A 13,790-nucleotide genomic window follows, 5' to 3' on the forward strand; every position below is an offset into this window, starting at 1 on the left:
TATATAAAGATGATCAGTGACTGTATATAAAGATGATCAGTGACTTTATATAAAGATGATCAGTGACTGTATATAAAGATGATCAGTGACTTTATATAAAAATGATCAGTGACTGTATATAAAGAGGATCAGTGACTGTATATAAAGAGGATCAGTGACTTTATATAAAGATGATCAGTGACTGTATATAAAGATGATCAGTGACTTTATATAAAAATGATCAGTGACTGTATATAAAGAGGATCAGTGACTGTATATAAAGATGATCAGTGACTTTATATAAAGATGATCAGTGACTTTATATAAAGAGGATCATTGACTGTATATAAAGATGATCAGTGACTTTATATAAAGATGATTAGTGACTGTATATAAAAATGATCAGTGACTTTATATAAAGATGATCAGTGACTTTATATAAAAATGATCAGTGACTTTATATAAAGAGGATCATTGACTGTATATAAAGATGATCAGTGACTTTATATAAAGATGATCAGTGACTGTATATAAAGAGGATCAGTGACTTTATATAAAGATGATCAGTGACTGTATATAAATATGATCAGTGACTTTATATAAAGATGATCAGTGACTGTATATAAAGATGATCAGTGACTGTATATAAAAATGATTAGTGACTTTATATAAAGATGATCAGTGACTGTATATAAAGATGATCAGTGACTTTATATAAAGATGATCAGTGACTGTATATAAAGAGGATCAGTGACTTTATATAAAGATGATCAGTGACTGTATATAAATATGATCAGTGACTTTATATAAAGATGATCAGTGACTGTATATAAAGATGATCAGTGACTGTATATAAAAATGATTAGTGACTTTATATAAAGATGATCAGTGACTGTATATAAAGATGATCAGTGACTGTATATAAAAATGATTAGTGACTGTATATGAAGATGATCAGTGACTGTTTTCATTGTGGTTTTGTTTCAGGGGGCGGGGCCTAAAGACCCTCAGTTGGTGTTGACCAACAAATGGATGGTCCAGCTGTAGCCATGACAACCACCTGTTTAAGTTGGACTAACCTGTGGAAATGTGACTTCCTGTCTAACGTCCTGTTGAACTTCCTGTCTGTGTGACCATCAGTCCACCATGTCCCTCCCCCTGCTCCTCCTCTCCTTTCTCCTGCCGACACCGGGCCGGACTCAGGCCGGACCTCAGTTTGACCTGTGTCGCTCTCTGCTCAGCTCGGAGGCGGGGCCAGGGTGGGAATACTACGCTTGTCAGCCGCCGCCCACAAACATGAAGGAAGTAATGCAGATCAGAGTCGACCCCCCAGGGATCACATGTGGAAACCCACCCGAGAGATTCTGTACACTGGTTAGTAACACACACACACACACACACACACACACACACACACACACACACACACACACACACACACACACACACACACACACACACACACACACACACACACACACACACACACACACACACACACACACACACACACACACACACACACACAAACACACACATACATACGGCTCCTAAATGGTGGAACGAGCTCCCCATCGACATCCGGATATCAGAAAGTTTACACATCTTCCGCCAAAAACTAAAAACAAACCTCTTCCGACTTTACCTTGAATAAAAAAAATAAAAAATACACTACCAACTCTTGGAAACTAACACTTTAGTAGCACTTAAATGGCACTTACTTATAGCACTTTGTAGTTTTGCTTTATTTTGAAGAAATTGTACTTTCTGGATTCTTGTTGTTCTTGGTCTGTACCCTCGGGGTCGATGCACTTATTGTGAGTCGCTTTGGATAAAAGCGTCAGCTAAATGAAATGTAATGTACATAGACAGAGGGAGACAAAAAAAGATCCCTCAATTTATTGGTAGAATCTGTGTGGGTGTGTGTGTGTGTGTGGGTGGGCAGGTGGGTGTCTGTGTGAGTGTGTGTGTGTTAGTGTGACAGTTGGCAGCAGCAGCTGAAGTTAAAGGATAAACCTCTAACACACTAGTGCTCAGATTAACATTAGTGTTAATCTGAGCACTAGTGTGTTTGTGGGACACACACACACAGACACACCAGTAAATCTTGTGTTTAAACCTTTGTGAGGACGAGTCCGAGAACCATTTGTTGATATTCGACATGGGTTCTCCACAGATTCGTTAAGTCTGACATGTGTTTAAAGATAAATGATCATTTTAAATGAAACTAGATCATCAGTTCACATCAACATCATGAAACCACATTTAAATTCACTTGATCTTAAAGAAAGAGGTGGAAAGTAATCCAGGGCCTCTGATGATCTCATGCTGATGAACTGCCTGTATTAGAAAGATCTGTTTCAGTCTTCATTCAAAGTTCATCCAAGTTTTTAGCCATCACATGTTCACACTTTCATTCGCACAGTGAATCTATGGGCAGTACTTTTTTTACTAGGGTCAATTTAGCACACTTCAGCATGCGTAATGGGGAAGACTGGGATCAAACCGCTGACCATCTGGTAAGAGGATAACCAGCTCTACCCCTGAGCCAAAGCCACCCCCAACTAACCAATGCAGAGGAAAAAATAACGTAAATAGCAACATTAAAGAACATTTATTTAGAGTTGTTTATTTATAACATGTTCTGTGTTTTCTGTGTTCTCAGGAAAACCCATATCTGTGCAGTGATGAATGTGACGCGTCCAGCCCCGACCTGTCTCACCCTCCTCAGCTCATGGGAGACAGGGAGAGGGGAGGACTCATCACCTATTGGCAGACAGTCACATGGTCCAGGTATCCTGAGCCACTATTGGCCAACATCACTTTGTCCTGGAACAAGAGTCTGGAGGTGGTTGATGACATCACCATCACCTTTGAGTACGGTCGTCCAACCAGCATGGTTCTGGAGAAATCTCTGGACAAAGGTGATTGGTTGAATTAGCTCGAGTCTCACTGATGTTAGAACTTCCCCTGAACCAGTCCCAAAACAGAACCTTCAGAACCTTGAAGGACTTCAGAACACAACAGTTTAAAGAAATAAATGCTGTTGATGTTATGAGTCTTTACATTTCTATTAATAATAATACTAATAATACTAATAATGTTTGTGTTTAAGGGCTAACATGGCAGCCATATCAGTTCTACGCTGACGACTGTCTTGAGATTTTCGGCATGTCTCCTAAACGAGTGTCTGATTTAACTTGGAGTAATTTAACACGGGTCATCTGCACGGAGCAGTACTCGCGCTGGGTGGGAGCCAAGGTGAGAAACTGCGCCTCACACTGTTCAAACTGGAACTGGAACTCTACTGTTCATGAAATGATCTGGAAAATAAAATAAATGATCAATAAGTTTAAAGTTTGATTGACAGGGGCTCTGCTGCTGATCAATAGAAAACTGATTGATACTGTTTGACCAATAGGAAGAGAAGGTCGTGGTGTTTGAGGTGCGAGCTCGGTTCGGGGTGTTTGCAGGTCCGAAGTTGATAAACATGGACGCTCTGTACACCCGAATGGAGACCATAAAAGGTCTGAGAGACTTCTTCACCTTCAGCAACCTCCGCTTGAGACTCCTTCGCCCAGCACTCGGAGGGACATACGTCCAGAGAGACAACCTGCTCAAGTACTTCTACGCCATCTCCAACATCGACGTACCTGCCAGGTAACGCATCTAACCACAACCAACCACAACAAACTCAAACCAACCACAACCCACTACATACAACTGCAACATATTACAACTATCTATAACCACCTCAAACCAATCACAGGCAACTAATTTAACTGTAACCAACTCCAACTTACCATAAGCAACTAAAACCAGTCACAACTAACCATAACTCATTACAGCCAACTGACAGTATGTCCACCATCATGACCTGTGTGTGCAGGTGTAAGTGTCACCTTCATGCGTCTCGGTGTGTGATGCGTGACGCGACTCTTCAGTGCGACTGTGAACACAACACGTCGGGTCAAGACTGTCAGAGCTGCAGTGACGGGTTCAGATCCTGGAGACCTGGATCTTATCTGCCTCTGCCCATGGGCACTGCCAACACCTGTACGTATTTGTACACACCCACACACACTAGCTCCACCACTGAGTCTGAATGAGGGACAGTCCTGAATGAAAGGTAGATCTGGGCAGATCTAACTGATTGATTCTGATTGGTCGAGGATTCATCACACAAACCCAAAGGAAACTGTTACCATGGATACTATGTGTCAGACATTTTGTCTGAGAAACTTCAGTATGACCTCACACCCCCCCCCCCCCCGCTCATCGGAAGAACTGCACGCTCATTCAATTCACGTTTGATCATAAACTTTTTTTTTTCAGGTGAAACAAGAGACACAACGGCCAGTAAGTCACCTGTCTATCTGTCTGCTCACCTGTCTGTCTGCTCACCTGTCTGTCTGCTTACCTGTCTGTCTGCTCACCTGTCTGTCTGTCCACCTGTCTGTCTGCTCACCTGTCTGTCTCTCTATCCACCTATCTATCTGTTCACCTGTCTGTCTGTCCACCTGTCTGTCTGCTCACCTGTCTGTCTGTCCACCTGTCTGTCTGCTCACCTGTCTGTCTGCTCACCTGTCTGTCTGCTTACCTGTCTGTCTGCTCACCTGTCTGTCTGTCCACCTGTCTGTCTGCTCACCTGTCTGTTTGCTCACCTGTCTGTCTGCTCACCTGTCTGTCTGTCCACCTGTCTGCCTGCTCACCTGTCTGTCTCTCTATCCACCTATCTATCTGTTCACCTGTCTGTCTGTCCACCTGTCTGTCTGCTCACCTGTCTGTCTGCTCACCTGTCTGTCTGCTCACCAGTCTGTCTGTCCACCTGTCTGTCTGCTCACCTGTCTGTCTGTCCACCTGTCTATCTGTCCACCTGTCTGTCTGTCTGCTCACCAGTCTGTCTGTTCACCTGTCTGTCTGTTCACCTGTCTGTCTGCTCACCTTACTGTCTGTCCACCTGTCTGTCTGTCCACCTGTCTGTCTGCTCACCTGTCTGTCTGTCCACCTGTCTATCTGTCCACCTGTGTGTCTGTCTCCTCACCTGTCTATCTGTTCACCTTTCTGTCTGTCCACCTGTCTGTCTGTTCATGTGTGTGTCTGTATGTTTGTTCAACTGTCTGTTCACCTGTCTGTCTGTCCACCTGTCTGTCTGACACCTGTCTGTCTGCTCACCAGTCTGTCTGTCCACCTCTCTGTCTGCTCACCTGTCTGTCTGTCCACCTGTCTGTCTGCTCACCTGTCTGTCTGTCCACCTGTCTATCTGTCCACCTGTCTGTCTGTCTGCTCACCAGTCTGTCTGTTCACCTGTCTATCTGTTCACCTGTCTATCTGCTCACCTGTCTGTCTGCTCACCTGTCTGTCTGTCCACCTGTCTGTCTGCTCACCTTTCTGTCTGTCCACCTGTCTGTCTGTTCATGTGTGTGTCTGTATGGTTGTTAAACTGTCTGTTCACCTGTCTGTCTGTCTGACACCTGTCTGACTGTTCACCTGTCTGACTGTTCACCTGTCTGTCTGCCCACCTGTCTGTCTGACACCTGTCTGACTGTTCACCTGTTTGTCTGTCTCCTCACCTGTCTATCTGTCCACCTGTCTGTCTGTCTGCTCACCAGTCTATCTGCTCACCTGTCTGTCTGTTCACCTGTCTGTCTGTCCACCTGTCTGTCTGTCCACCTGTCTGTCTGCTCACCTCTCTGTCTGTTCACTAAAGAGACTTAACTCTTCTTCTCTGACAGATGACGACTCAAACACAACATCTGCTGGAGACACTGACTTGACTGTTACTACTACTACTACTACTTCTACTACTACTTCTACTACTACTACAGACAATATTATATTGCCTGGCACTACAACAACGGATGCCACTGCGACTGACAATAAGCCACCTAGTGTCAGTATTTCTACTACTTCGTCTTCTGACCCGGGTCCTCCAGGTAGAACATCTGTTCTGTTGAACACATGGTCAAGTGGTGCAGCGGACAAAGGACGTCCTGGTTCTGATTCTCCTGCAGACACACAACGTAGTTCTACTGTAAAAACAAGTATCAGTGATACTACACCTACGTCCCCACTAACTACTTCTAACACTTCTCTCATTAGAGTTAGTGATACTGACGACTCTCCTGCAACTGGTGAGGTATCTACTACAACGTTTCCTGGAACTATAACTGCAGTCAGTAGTACTGTCAGTACTGCAGTCATTACTGCAGGCACACAGGACACAGTTCCGTCTAACAGTCCAGAAGTGGACACAGCAGACACTTTGTTCAAGTTAGTTCCCACAGAAGCAGACTTCACCTCTCCCAGTAACACTTGTAGAACCTCCAGTTCCATCAGTAACAACAACAACCCCACAACCCCTGGCTGCAGTACTGAACCTGAAGTGTATACTTTTGACCCAGTGACTCCACTTTCTGACTTCACTTCCTCATCAGACAACACTGACTCCATACTTTTTGGGACTGATACTACCAAACTGATCACCAGCACTTCCCTATTTGCTGATGGCACCAGATCCACCGGAGTACCGCCTCCCACGACCATCCCAGAAATAACCCCTCCCAGTGACAGGACTCAATCTGGAAGTTTTCCATTCACCACGTCAGCCCCAACCAGTCCAAACGGAAATGCTTCACCTACAGAGGGAGCTGACACAAGTTCTCCTGTCATTCCTCCAAACAATCAAATAGATATTGCACCTGTGGATGAACCTCCGTATGATGAACCTCCGCCTGATAAACAACTTCCTGTTGAACCTCCGCCTGATAAACAACTTCCTGTTGAACCTCCGCCTGATGTACCTCCTTCTTATATATCTATGCCTGATTTAAATCCACCTTATCTACCTCCGCCTGATGAACCCCTTCCTGATCTACCTCTGCCTGATGTACCTCCCCCAGCTGTACTTTCTCCAGATGCGCCATCTCTAGATGAACCTCCTCCTAATGTATTATCTACCAATCTACTTCCTTCAGATGATCCCCCAGAAGTGCCATCTTCTAGGACTCCAGAATCTCTGATAGATATAACACCTACAAATACAGAAACTGTAGAGTCTTTGCCATTTCCCTCTGAGGAAGGAGGCGGTGATTCTGCACCAGGAGGAAGCACCTTAGGTCTGACTGACCCTGCTGGTGATTTAGCTCCTGTGGACTTCACCTTCCCATCTCTGGGAGATAAAAATCCAACTAAACCTGGATCAGATTCCGGAGCGAAACAATTTTCTGGACTAGAGCCTGTCGGTAATCCTGGGATCATTCCAGAGGATTCTGGAGGATCTGTCAATGCTGAAGGATCAGATTCAGTTGATCCTGGACTGAATTACATCTCAGCTGATCCAGGCAAGGGAAAAAAACAGGAGAGTGGACTGGAATCAACTGGACCAGATTCTTCTGTAACAGATCCTGCAAGTCCTGATCTAGAATATGGACCAGGTTCTCCTCCAGCAGTGAATGATCCAGGAGTAGGTTTGTCTACTACAGCAGGTCAGAAGGAGGGAAAGTCTGGAGAGGATTCAGCAGCTCGATCACCAGGACGACCAGAGTCCAGTGAAAAGAATAACTCAAAACAAGAAATAACAGGAGAGCAGGAAAAGGAAAAAGGTACAAAATGAAGAGCTGTGATGGTTCAGATTAGATCTTAGGAAACTCCAGTAAAGAATATGTTAAATAACGCTGACAGCACATTCAGAGAATCTTGCTGATTTCATTTTACAGCTGTGTCGTTTTTTTTCTTTCATTTTTGAGCTTAACAGAAAAAGGGGCGATATACTTGCTTTGAATGTTTTCAAACATATAAATTAGTCTTCCCCAACAGGAGTACTTTTATTTGTTTCACTGTAAAACAACATGGTTTCCACATTATAAGAATGTAGGTTCAAGTCTTTTTTAAGGAAACAAGATTCTCTGCTTGTTTGTAGAGTTTCTAAGTTCACTTTGTGAAGACGCAACAAATTAACTGTGAGGATAAATGAGGTTTGATGAAGGATCAAATCAACTCTGTGCATTTCTACACAAATGTATATCCTCGACTTCTTTGTTAAACCAAACAGCTGCTGAGACCAAAGATGAAACAAGGAAAGAACAAGAGGAAAGACCGAAGGAGAAAGATGACAAAGGCTACGAGAAAAAAGGTAGAAGATGTAGAAGTATCACAGTAGAAGAACAAGTAGTAACAGGAATCTGTATCTGCTCACTTGTTGTGTGTAGCTGGTTCCGATGTGGCTTCCGTCACCGTAGAGTTAGGCTTTGTACCTCGTTGCCATGGCTACACACTTTTCTTTGTGTCCAAAGCGACCCAGAAGATTCTGATTCCAGGAGGATCACAGTTCAGTCAACTGTCCAAAATCGCCTATGTCACCTTCCAGGGTAAGACTGCCTCCAACAAACTATGGCCCCTCCCACAAGAAATGTGTCTCTTCCTCAAAGTGTCTGACTCCTCCCCCGAGCTTCGCTACAGATGAGTCGCAAAGAAAAAACACGACACAAGCAAACGTGACAAAGTGAAGGGACGTCACTCAAAGGATCAGCGTTTCCTCACATTACATTGAGTTACATTACTTTACATTACATTACATTACATTGAGTTACATTACATGAAACTGTGTTACATGACAACATGTTAAATGTTTCACTGCTGTAGCTGCAGGTGTGTGTGTGTGGTACTGACGTCAGATGTGTGTCTGTGTGTGTCTGTGTGTGTTAGAGTGCGAGTGTAACGGACACTCCAACCGCTGCAGCTACATCGACTTCATCAACGTGGTCACATGTGTGAGCTGCAAACACAACACACGAGGACAGAACTGTCAGTACTGTCGCCTTGGTTACTATAAGAACGCTTCGCTGTCGCTGGAGGATGAGAACGTCTGTGTGGGTCAGTCACGTGCACACACACATACACACATGTAAACTGTCAACACAAAAAACACATGCAAACATCATTACATTGGAAAAACTACCACTACTGCTACTGTCACTACTAATGACTAGAACATCAATAATTATATTCTTATTAATAATAATAGATCATAATAATAATACTAATATTGTCTCTGTCTGTGTCAGAGTGCGACTGTGATGCAGAGGGAAGTATTTCTCCACACTGCTCTGACTCTGGTCTCTGTCAGTGTAAAGGCAGAGCCACAGGGAGGCGCTGTGACTCCTGTTTACCTGGATACACATGGAGAGGAGGCGGAGCCATCTGCAAAGGTACACACAGTGAAGGGGTGGAGCTTCAGTAACACACCAAACAGTCAGTTCTGGTCAAGATGGACTTGGTTGCTGATGTGATCGACCAGCGGCTGCAGGGGTGGAGTTCAAAAACACAGACGTCAAGTCAGACACTTTTTACTTCTCTTAGCTTCAGAGACGAACGATCGCACAGTTTTCGATTTTCCGTTGCAGATGAAACAGATGTTTTTTAAATCTTTGGGTATTTGAGAAAAGAACGATGAACAGCGATTTAAAAAATGTGTTTAAACTTTTATTAAAGAAAAGAAGATCAACTTTTTGGACCATGCACAAACTCATAGACGAAATTTATCAAACCGAAAAAGAACAGGTCCTGTGTCGAAGTTAAGGGGTCAACAGAAACAGGTGCTTAAATCAGCTTTGACCCCCACCCTACTCCTGCCAAATTAATAGGATCAGAAGTAAACAATAAATAATCCAAATAATACTCCCAAAACACAAACCCATTACATATTATATCATAACCAACCAAATAATAATAATATTCTTCTTGTTTATCAGTCAATCATTCAAATTTTATTTGTAAAGCCCTATGAGACAAATCACTATTCGTCTCATAGGGCTTTAACAGGGTGACACATCCTCTGTCCTTAACCCTCAACAAGAGTCAGGACAAACTACTAAAAACCCTTTTAACAGGTAAAGAATGTAGAAACCTCAGAGACACATGTGAGGACCTGTTTATGGCTCCTACAAAAAGTATTCACACAATTATACCTATAAGTACATATAATACATCCATTTTTTATTACGAACTAAGAGGTAGAAAATGTACCTGTGACATTATCAGGTACAAGAAGAGGGTTTGGCTTTTGACACCTTACATTTATGGATATACATGGAGCAAAAAACGCAGTTAAAGGGTTAGGGTTAGAACATGTTGTGCATGTAAGTGAAATTCAGACTATTGTGTTAAAAATAGCATGCATCACGCTAAATCAGCAGCGTCACATCAACATAAACACACGTAGTGTTTACCTGTGTTCAGGTGACCTGTGATGTCACACAGTGACTTTTAAAGTAGAAAACAATCAAAAACACTTCCTGTCTCCTCAGAGAACCTGTGTGACTCCGAACGTTTGATTTGTCAAAACGGAGGAACCTGCGTCGACTTCCAGCGCTGCGTCTGTCTGGAGAACTTCACAGGTAAACACACACGGTGTGGGCGGGGTCTGATGATGTCATGGCTCAGATGTTATGGGAGGGGTCTGATGATGTCATCACATGTGCAGGTTCACTCTGTGAGCAGAGCGTCTGTTTGAAGAAGACCGGTTGCCTTGACAACGCTGAGGGATCCGCCTTCTCTCTGACGTCCCACCGTTACCTGCTGGTCCTGGGTCTGCTCATGTCTGCCTTCTGATGACCACGCCTCCTGTGGGCGTCACAATATTATTGTTTTTGTATTTTTTTACTGAACCTGTGGAAACAGGATATGACATCATAGTGTTATGATGTCATCCTCATGGGCTGTGTCCGGAGTCCTTTCTTCACCATATAATGTATTTCTGTGTAGAGGACTATATACTATATACACTGAGTTCACCAGTAAGATGAACAACAACAACGTTACGTAGTGGAAATCCCAGAGTGAATTTTAACAGTGAACTTAATATTAAAACTTTCAGTTAAAAACACGTTCTGCTCTTATTTACATTCTGTTCCTGCTGACCCTTCTATACCGCAATGCATGATGGGACAGGCTACCTGGTGATCAGATGGAGATCATACATTGTGGGAAACAATGAAATGTTACTACATTGTGTGTATGTGTGTGGGGGGAGGGCGGGGGCAGTTTTTATGTTATCATAAATTCAATAAAGACATGAATTAACAAACACTTATCTCTCTATACTTGTAAGGACACTCATTGACATATACACTTCCTAACCCTAACCCAAACCAACACAACTAAATAACTAACCCTAACCTAACAACAAGTCTTAACCTTCAAACAGTCCACTGAATTTGTGATGAGACAAAATGTCCTCACAGAGATGGTATTGAAGCAAACTTGGCTCATAACTAAAGACAAACACACACGTTCCATAGTGTCGTGTGACGTCATCAAAGCGCGTCAGCAGTTCGTCCAACATGGGGTCGTGGTGTCGGACCGGAGCGACCTTGGTGCTGGGAGCGGGAGTCGGAGCCGCGGTCTGCCGCCTGCTGAGCCTCAGAGGCCGCGAGGAGTTGGAGGAAGGAGCCGGTGTCCTCCACAGAGTCCCGGTGCTTCCGGTACCGAGCGTCCTGGCCTCCGAGCTGACGGTGAGAGGGTGAGGGACAGACAGATCCTAATGTCTTGTCTATTGTTAAATTGTAAAGTGAGTGCAGGTCAGATGGGGGGGCGAAGACACAGGACGACCGGTCCTTTAACGTGCAGCAGCGGTCCTGAAGCAGCGGTGTCCACGTCCCGATGTCCACAGCTCTGTGCAGGACACACCGTCCACCGCCCTCTTGTTGCAGCCCAGGCTTTGTGAACATTGTCCCTCCGGAGCTGTGTCTTTTGTGTCCTCCACCTCCGACGCACTCAGTTTGTGCGGTTGTGAGATTGTGTTTTTTTAGATTTTCCGCGCGTCTCTTATAACGTCAGCTGTTCAGCACAGCGCCCTCTAACGGCGCCTGTCGGGTTAGAAAGATTCAGATTTACGTCCGCATGGTGGTGAGAACAACGCAGAGAGTAAGAACGTTTCTCTGTGTTTAAATGAGGCTCATTATCGGTGAGCAGGGTCAGAGGAGTGGGCCGTCATGGTTTTTAGAAGTTCTTTCTAGATCCACTCCATCTACTCCAGATCAGACCAGGTTTTCTTTTCAGGACGACTTTGTCCAGCTGCTCTGATTGGTTAACAAGCGGATTGTGACTCACTACAGCTGTCTGATAATCCAGGTGAGTCCAGGTGCATCAGTAGCTGTGATGAAGTATGGCTTTCCCTCATTGGCCAACATCAAGACCCGAGAGTCCTACGTCACCTCCTACGACCCCCGCACCCGCACTGCATCCTGGGTGATAGAGAGGCTGAACCCCGCCTCCCTTAGCGGGTCATCAAACAGGAAGAACTGTGACTTCAGAGCAGACGACAGGTGAGTCCCTAGCAGGAGACAACCAACAAGCTCAAGTTCATCACTTCTACTAAGACTTAACTCCGCCCTCTCCAGCGTGCACTTGTTTCACAGGTCGACCAATGATGACTACAGGGGGAGTGGCTTCGACAGAGGTCACCTGGCTGCAGCAGCCAATCACAAGTGGAGTCAGAAAGCAATGGACGACACATTCTACCTGAGCAACGTCGCCCCTCAGGTAAAACACACACACACACACACACACTCAGTGTGTGTGTGTGTACACTCAGTGTGTGTGTGTGTGTGTGTGTGTGTGTGTGTACACTCAGTGTGTGTGTGTGTGTGTGTGTGCTCAGAACCCTCACCTGAACCAGAACACCTGGAACAATCTGGAGAAGCTCTGTCGCTCTTTGACCAAACGTTACCTGAACGTGTACGTGTGCACCGGTCCCCTCTACCTGCCCAGGTAACATTACTCTTCTTCTGTGGTGTCTTAGCGCTCAGGGGGAGGAGCTTCAGGATGACCCGGTCAGCTGTGTGTGTGTGTTTTAGGCAGGAGGCTGATGGGAAACTCTACGTTCGTTATCAGGTTATTGGACAAAACCACGTCGCTGTGCCGACCCACTTCTTCAAGGTCAGTACTCGCCATGATGAGGATGATGTCACCTGTCTGTCAGCTAATGACGTCACCTGTCCTGTGTCTCCTCAGGTGCTGATCCTGGAGCAGGCGAATGGTAGAGGGGTGGAGCTTCGGTCATATGTTTTACCAAATGAACCAATAGATGAGAAGGTTCCTCTGGAGCGTTTCCTGGTTCCCATAGAAACCATAGAGAGAGCGTCAGGACTTTTGTTTGTCTCGAACATCATGAAGAGAACCAGCAGCCTACAGGCCGTGACCGACCGACCAACTACATTACCCAGAATACATCAGTGACATGAACTACGTTGTCCTGGAAATAAACAGGAAGTCAAGGAAATCAGACTGAATGTGGAAGTTTATCCAAATTAAGATTTTTATTGTTAATGTATTAATAAACATTGTCTTGTTTGTTCACTGAATTTTTTATTTTATTCGTTTAATATATTTGTATATTTCTTTACACTTAGGTACCTAAAATAAAGCGCTGCTAATAGATGCACTGTATTAATGTATGGGTGAATGGAAAACTACTGTGAAGCGTTTTGAGAGTCAAGACCAGAAAAGCTCCATATAATTACAAACGAGTTCAATAAACTTGACTTTCACCGATGTTCATTTTTTATTGTAACGTCCCTTCACACGGACGACACAGAACTTCTTCTCTTATTTGTAACTTTATCAAAGTCCACAGGAACATGTCACACTCCTTGTTCCTTCTCCGACATTCGTCCCAGACCCCCAACAAACCAGCCAATGAGAACATGTCATCCCACACAGCCCCACCCCATTGGTCTAGAACTGTCAAACCGACCTGTTCACTGACCCTCAGGACATCTCAATACTCCTTTAACACGGTGTTTAACTGA

At 44.4% G+C, this 13,790-nt stretch overlaps 2 protein-coding genes and 1 long non-coding RNA gene across 4 annotated transcripts; 2 read left to right on the plus strand and 1 right to left on the minus strand.

The window, feature by feature from the left end:
• Positions 1 to 1,034: 1,034 nt before the first annotated feature.
• On the plus strand, positions 1,035 to 10,600 carry ntng2a (netrin g2a). Of its 2 annotated transcripts, XM_062381177.1 has the most exons (9): positions 1,035 to 1,353; positions 2,645 to 2,903; positions 3,095 to 3,240; positions 3,401 to 3,639; positions 3,869 to 4,065; positions 8,686 to 8,853; positions 9,045 to 9,188; positions 10,287 to 10,376; positions 10,463 to 10,600. In XM_062381177.1, exons 1-9 carry the CDS (start codon positions 1,126 to 1,128, stop codon positions 10,588 to 10,590), a joined length of 1,599 nt encoding a protein of 532 aa, XP_062237161.1. In that variant the 5' UTR covers positions 1,035 to 1,125; the 3' UTR covers positions 10,591 to 10,600. The 2 variants fall into 2 exon arrangements, with proteins under 2 accessions (XP_062237161.1, XP_062237160.1); XM_062381176.1 differs by lacking the exons at positions 1,035 to 1,353; positions 2,645 to 2,903; positions 3,095 to 3,240; positions 3,401 to 3,639; positions 3,869 to 4,065 and adding exons at positions 6,093 to 7,583; positions 8,033 to 8,113; positions 8,274 to 8,348.
• LOC133934566 (uncharacterized) lies at positions 2,753 to 10,469 on the minus strand. Its single transcript, XR_009912747.1, has 3 exons — positions 9,150 to 10,469; positions 8,177 to 8,433; positions 2,753 to 2,893 (listed from the first exon to the last, which is right to left on the minus strand). It is a non-coding gene; the product is annotated as an uncharacterized LOC133934566 (long non-coding RNA).
• Positions 10,601 to 11,289: 689 nt separating the features above from the next.
• On the plus strand, positions 11,290 to 13,534 carry endog (endonuclease G). The gene is made up of 6 exons (XM_062381178.1): positions 11,290 to 11,492; positions 12,112 to 12,305; positions 12,381 to 12,522; positions 12,641 to 12,750; positions 12,837 to 12,918; positions 12,994 to 13,534. Exons 1-6 carry the CDS (start codon positions 11,322 to 11,324, stop codon positions 13,216 to 13,218), a joined length of 924 nt encoding a protein of 307 aa, XP_062237162.1. The 5' UTR covers positions 11,290 to 11,321; the 3' UTR covers positions 13,219 to 13,534.
• Positions 13,535 to 13,790: the final 256 nt, after the last annotated feature.

This window comes from Platichthys flesus, chromosome 3 (assembly GCF_949316205.1).
Source record: "Platichthys flesus chromosome 3, fPlaFle2.1, whole genome shotgun sequence".
In the NCBI taxonomy this organism is placed as follows: domain Eukaryota; kingdom Metazoa; phylum Chordata; class Actinopteri; order Pleuronectiformes; family Pleuronectidae; genus Platichthys; species Platichthys flesus.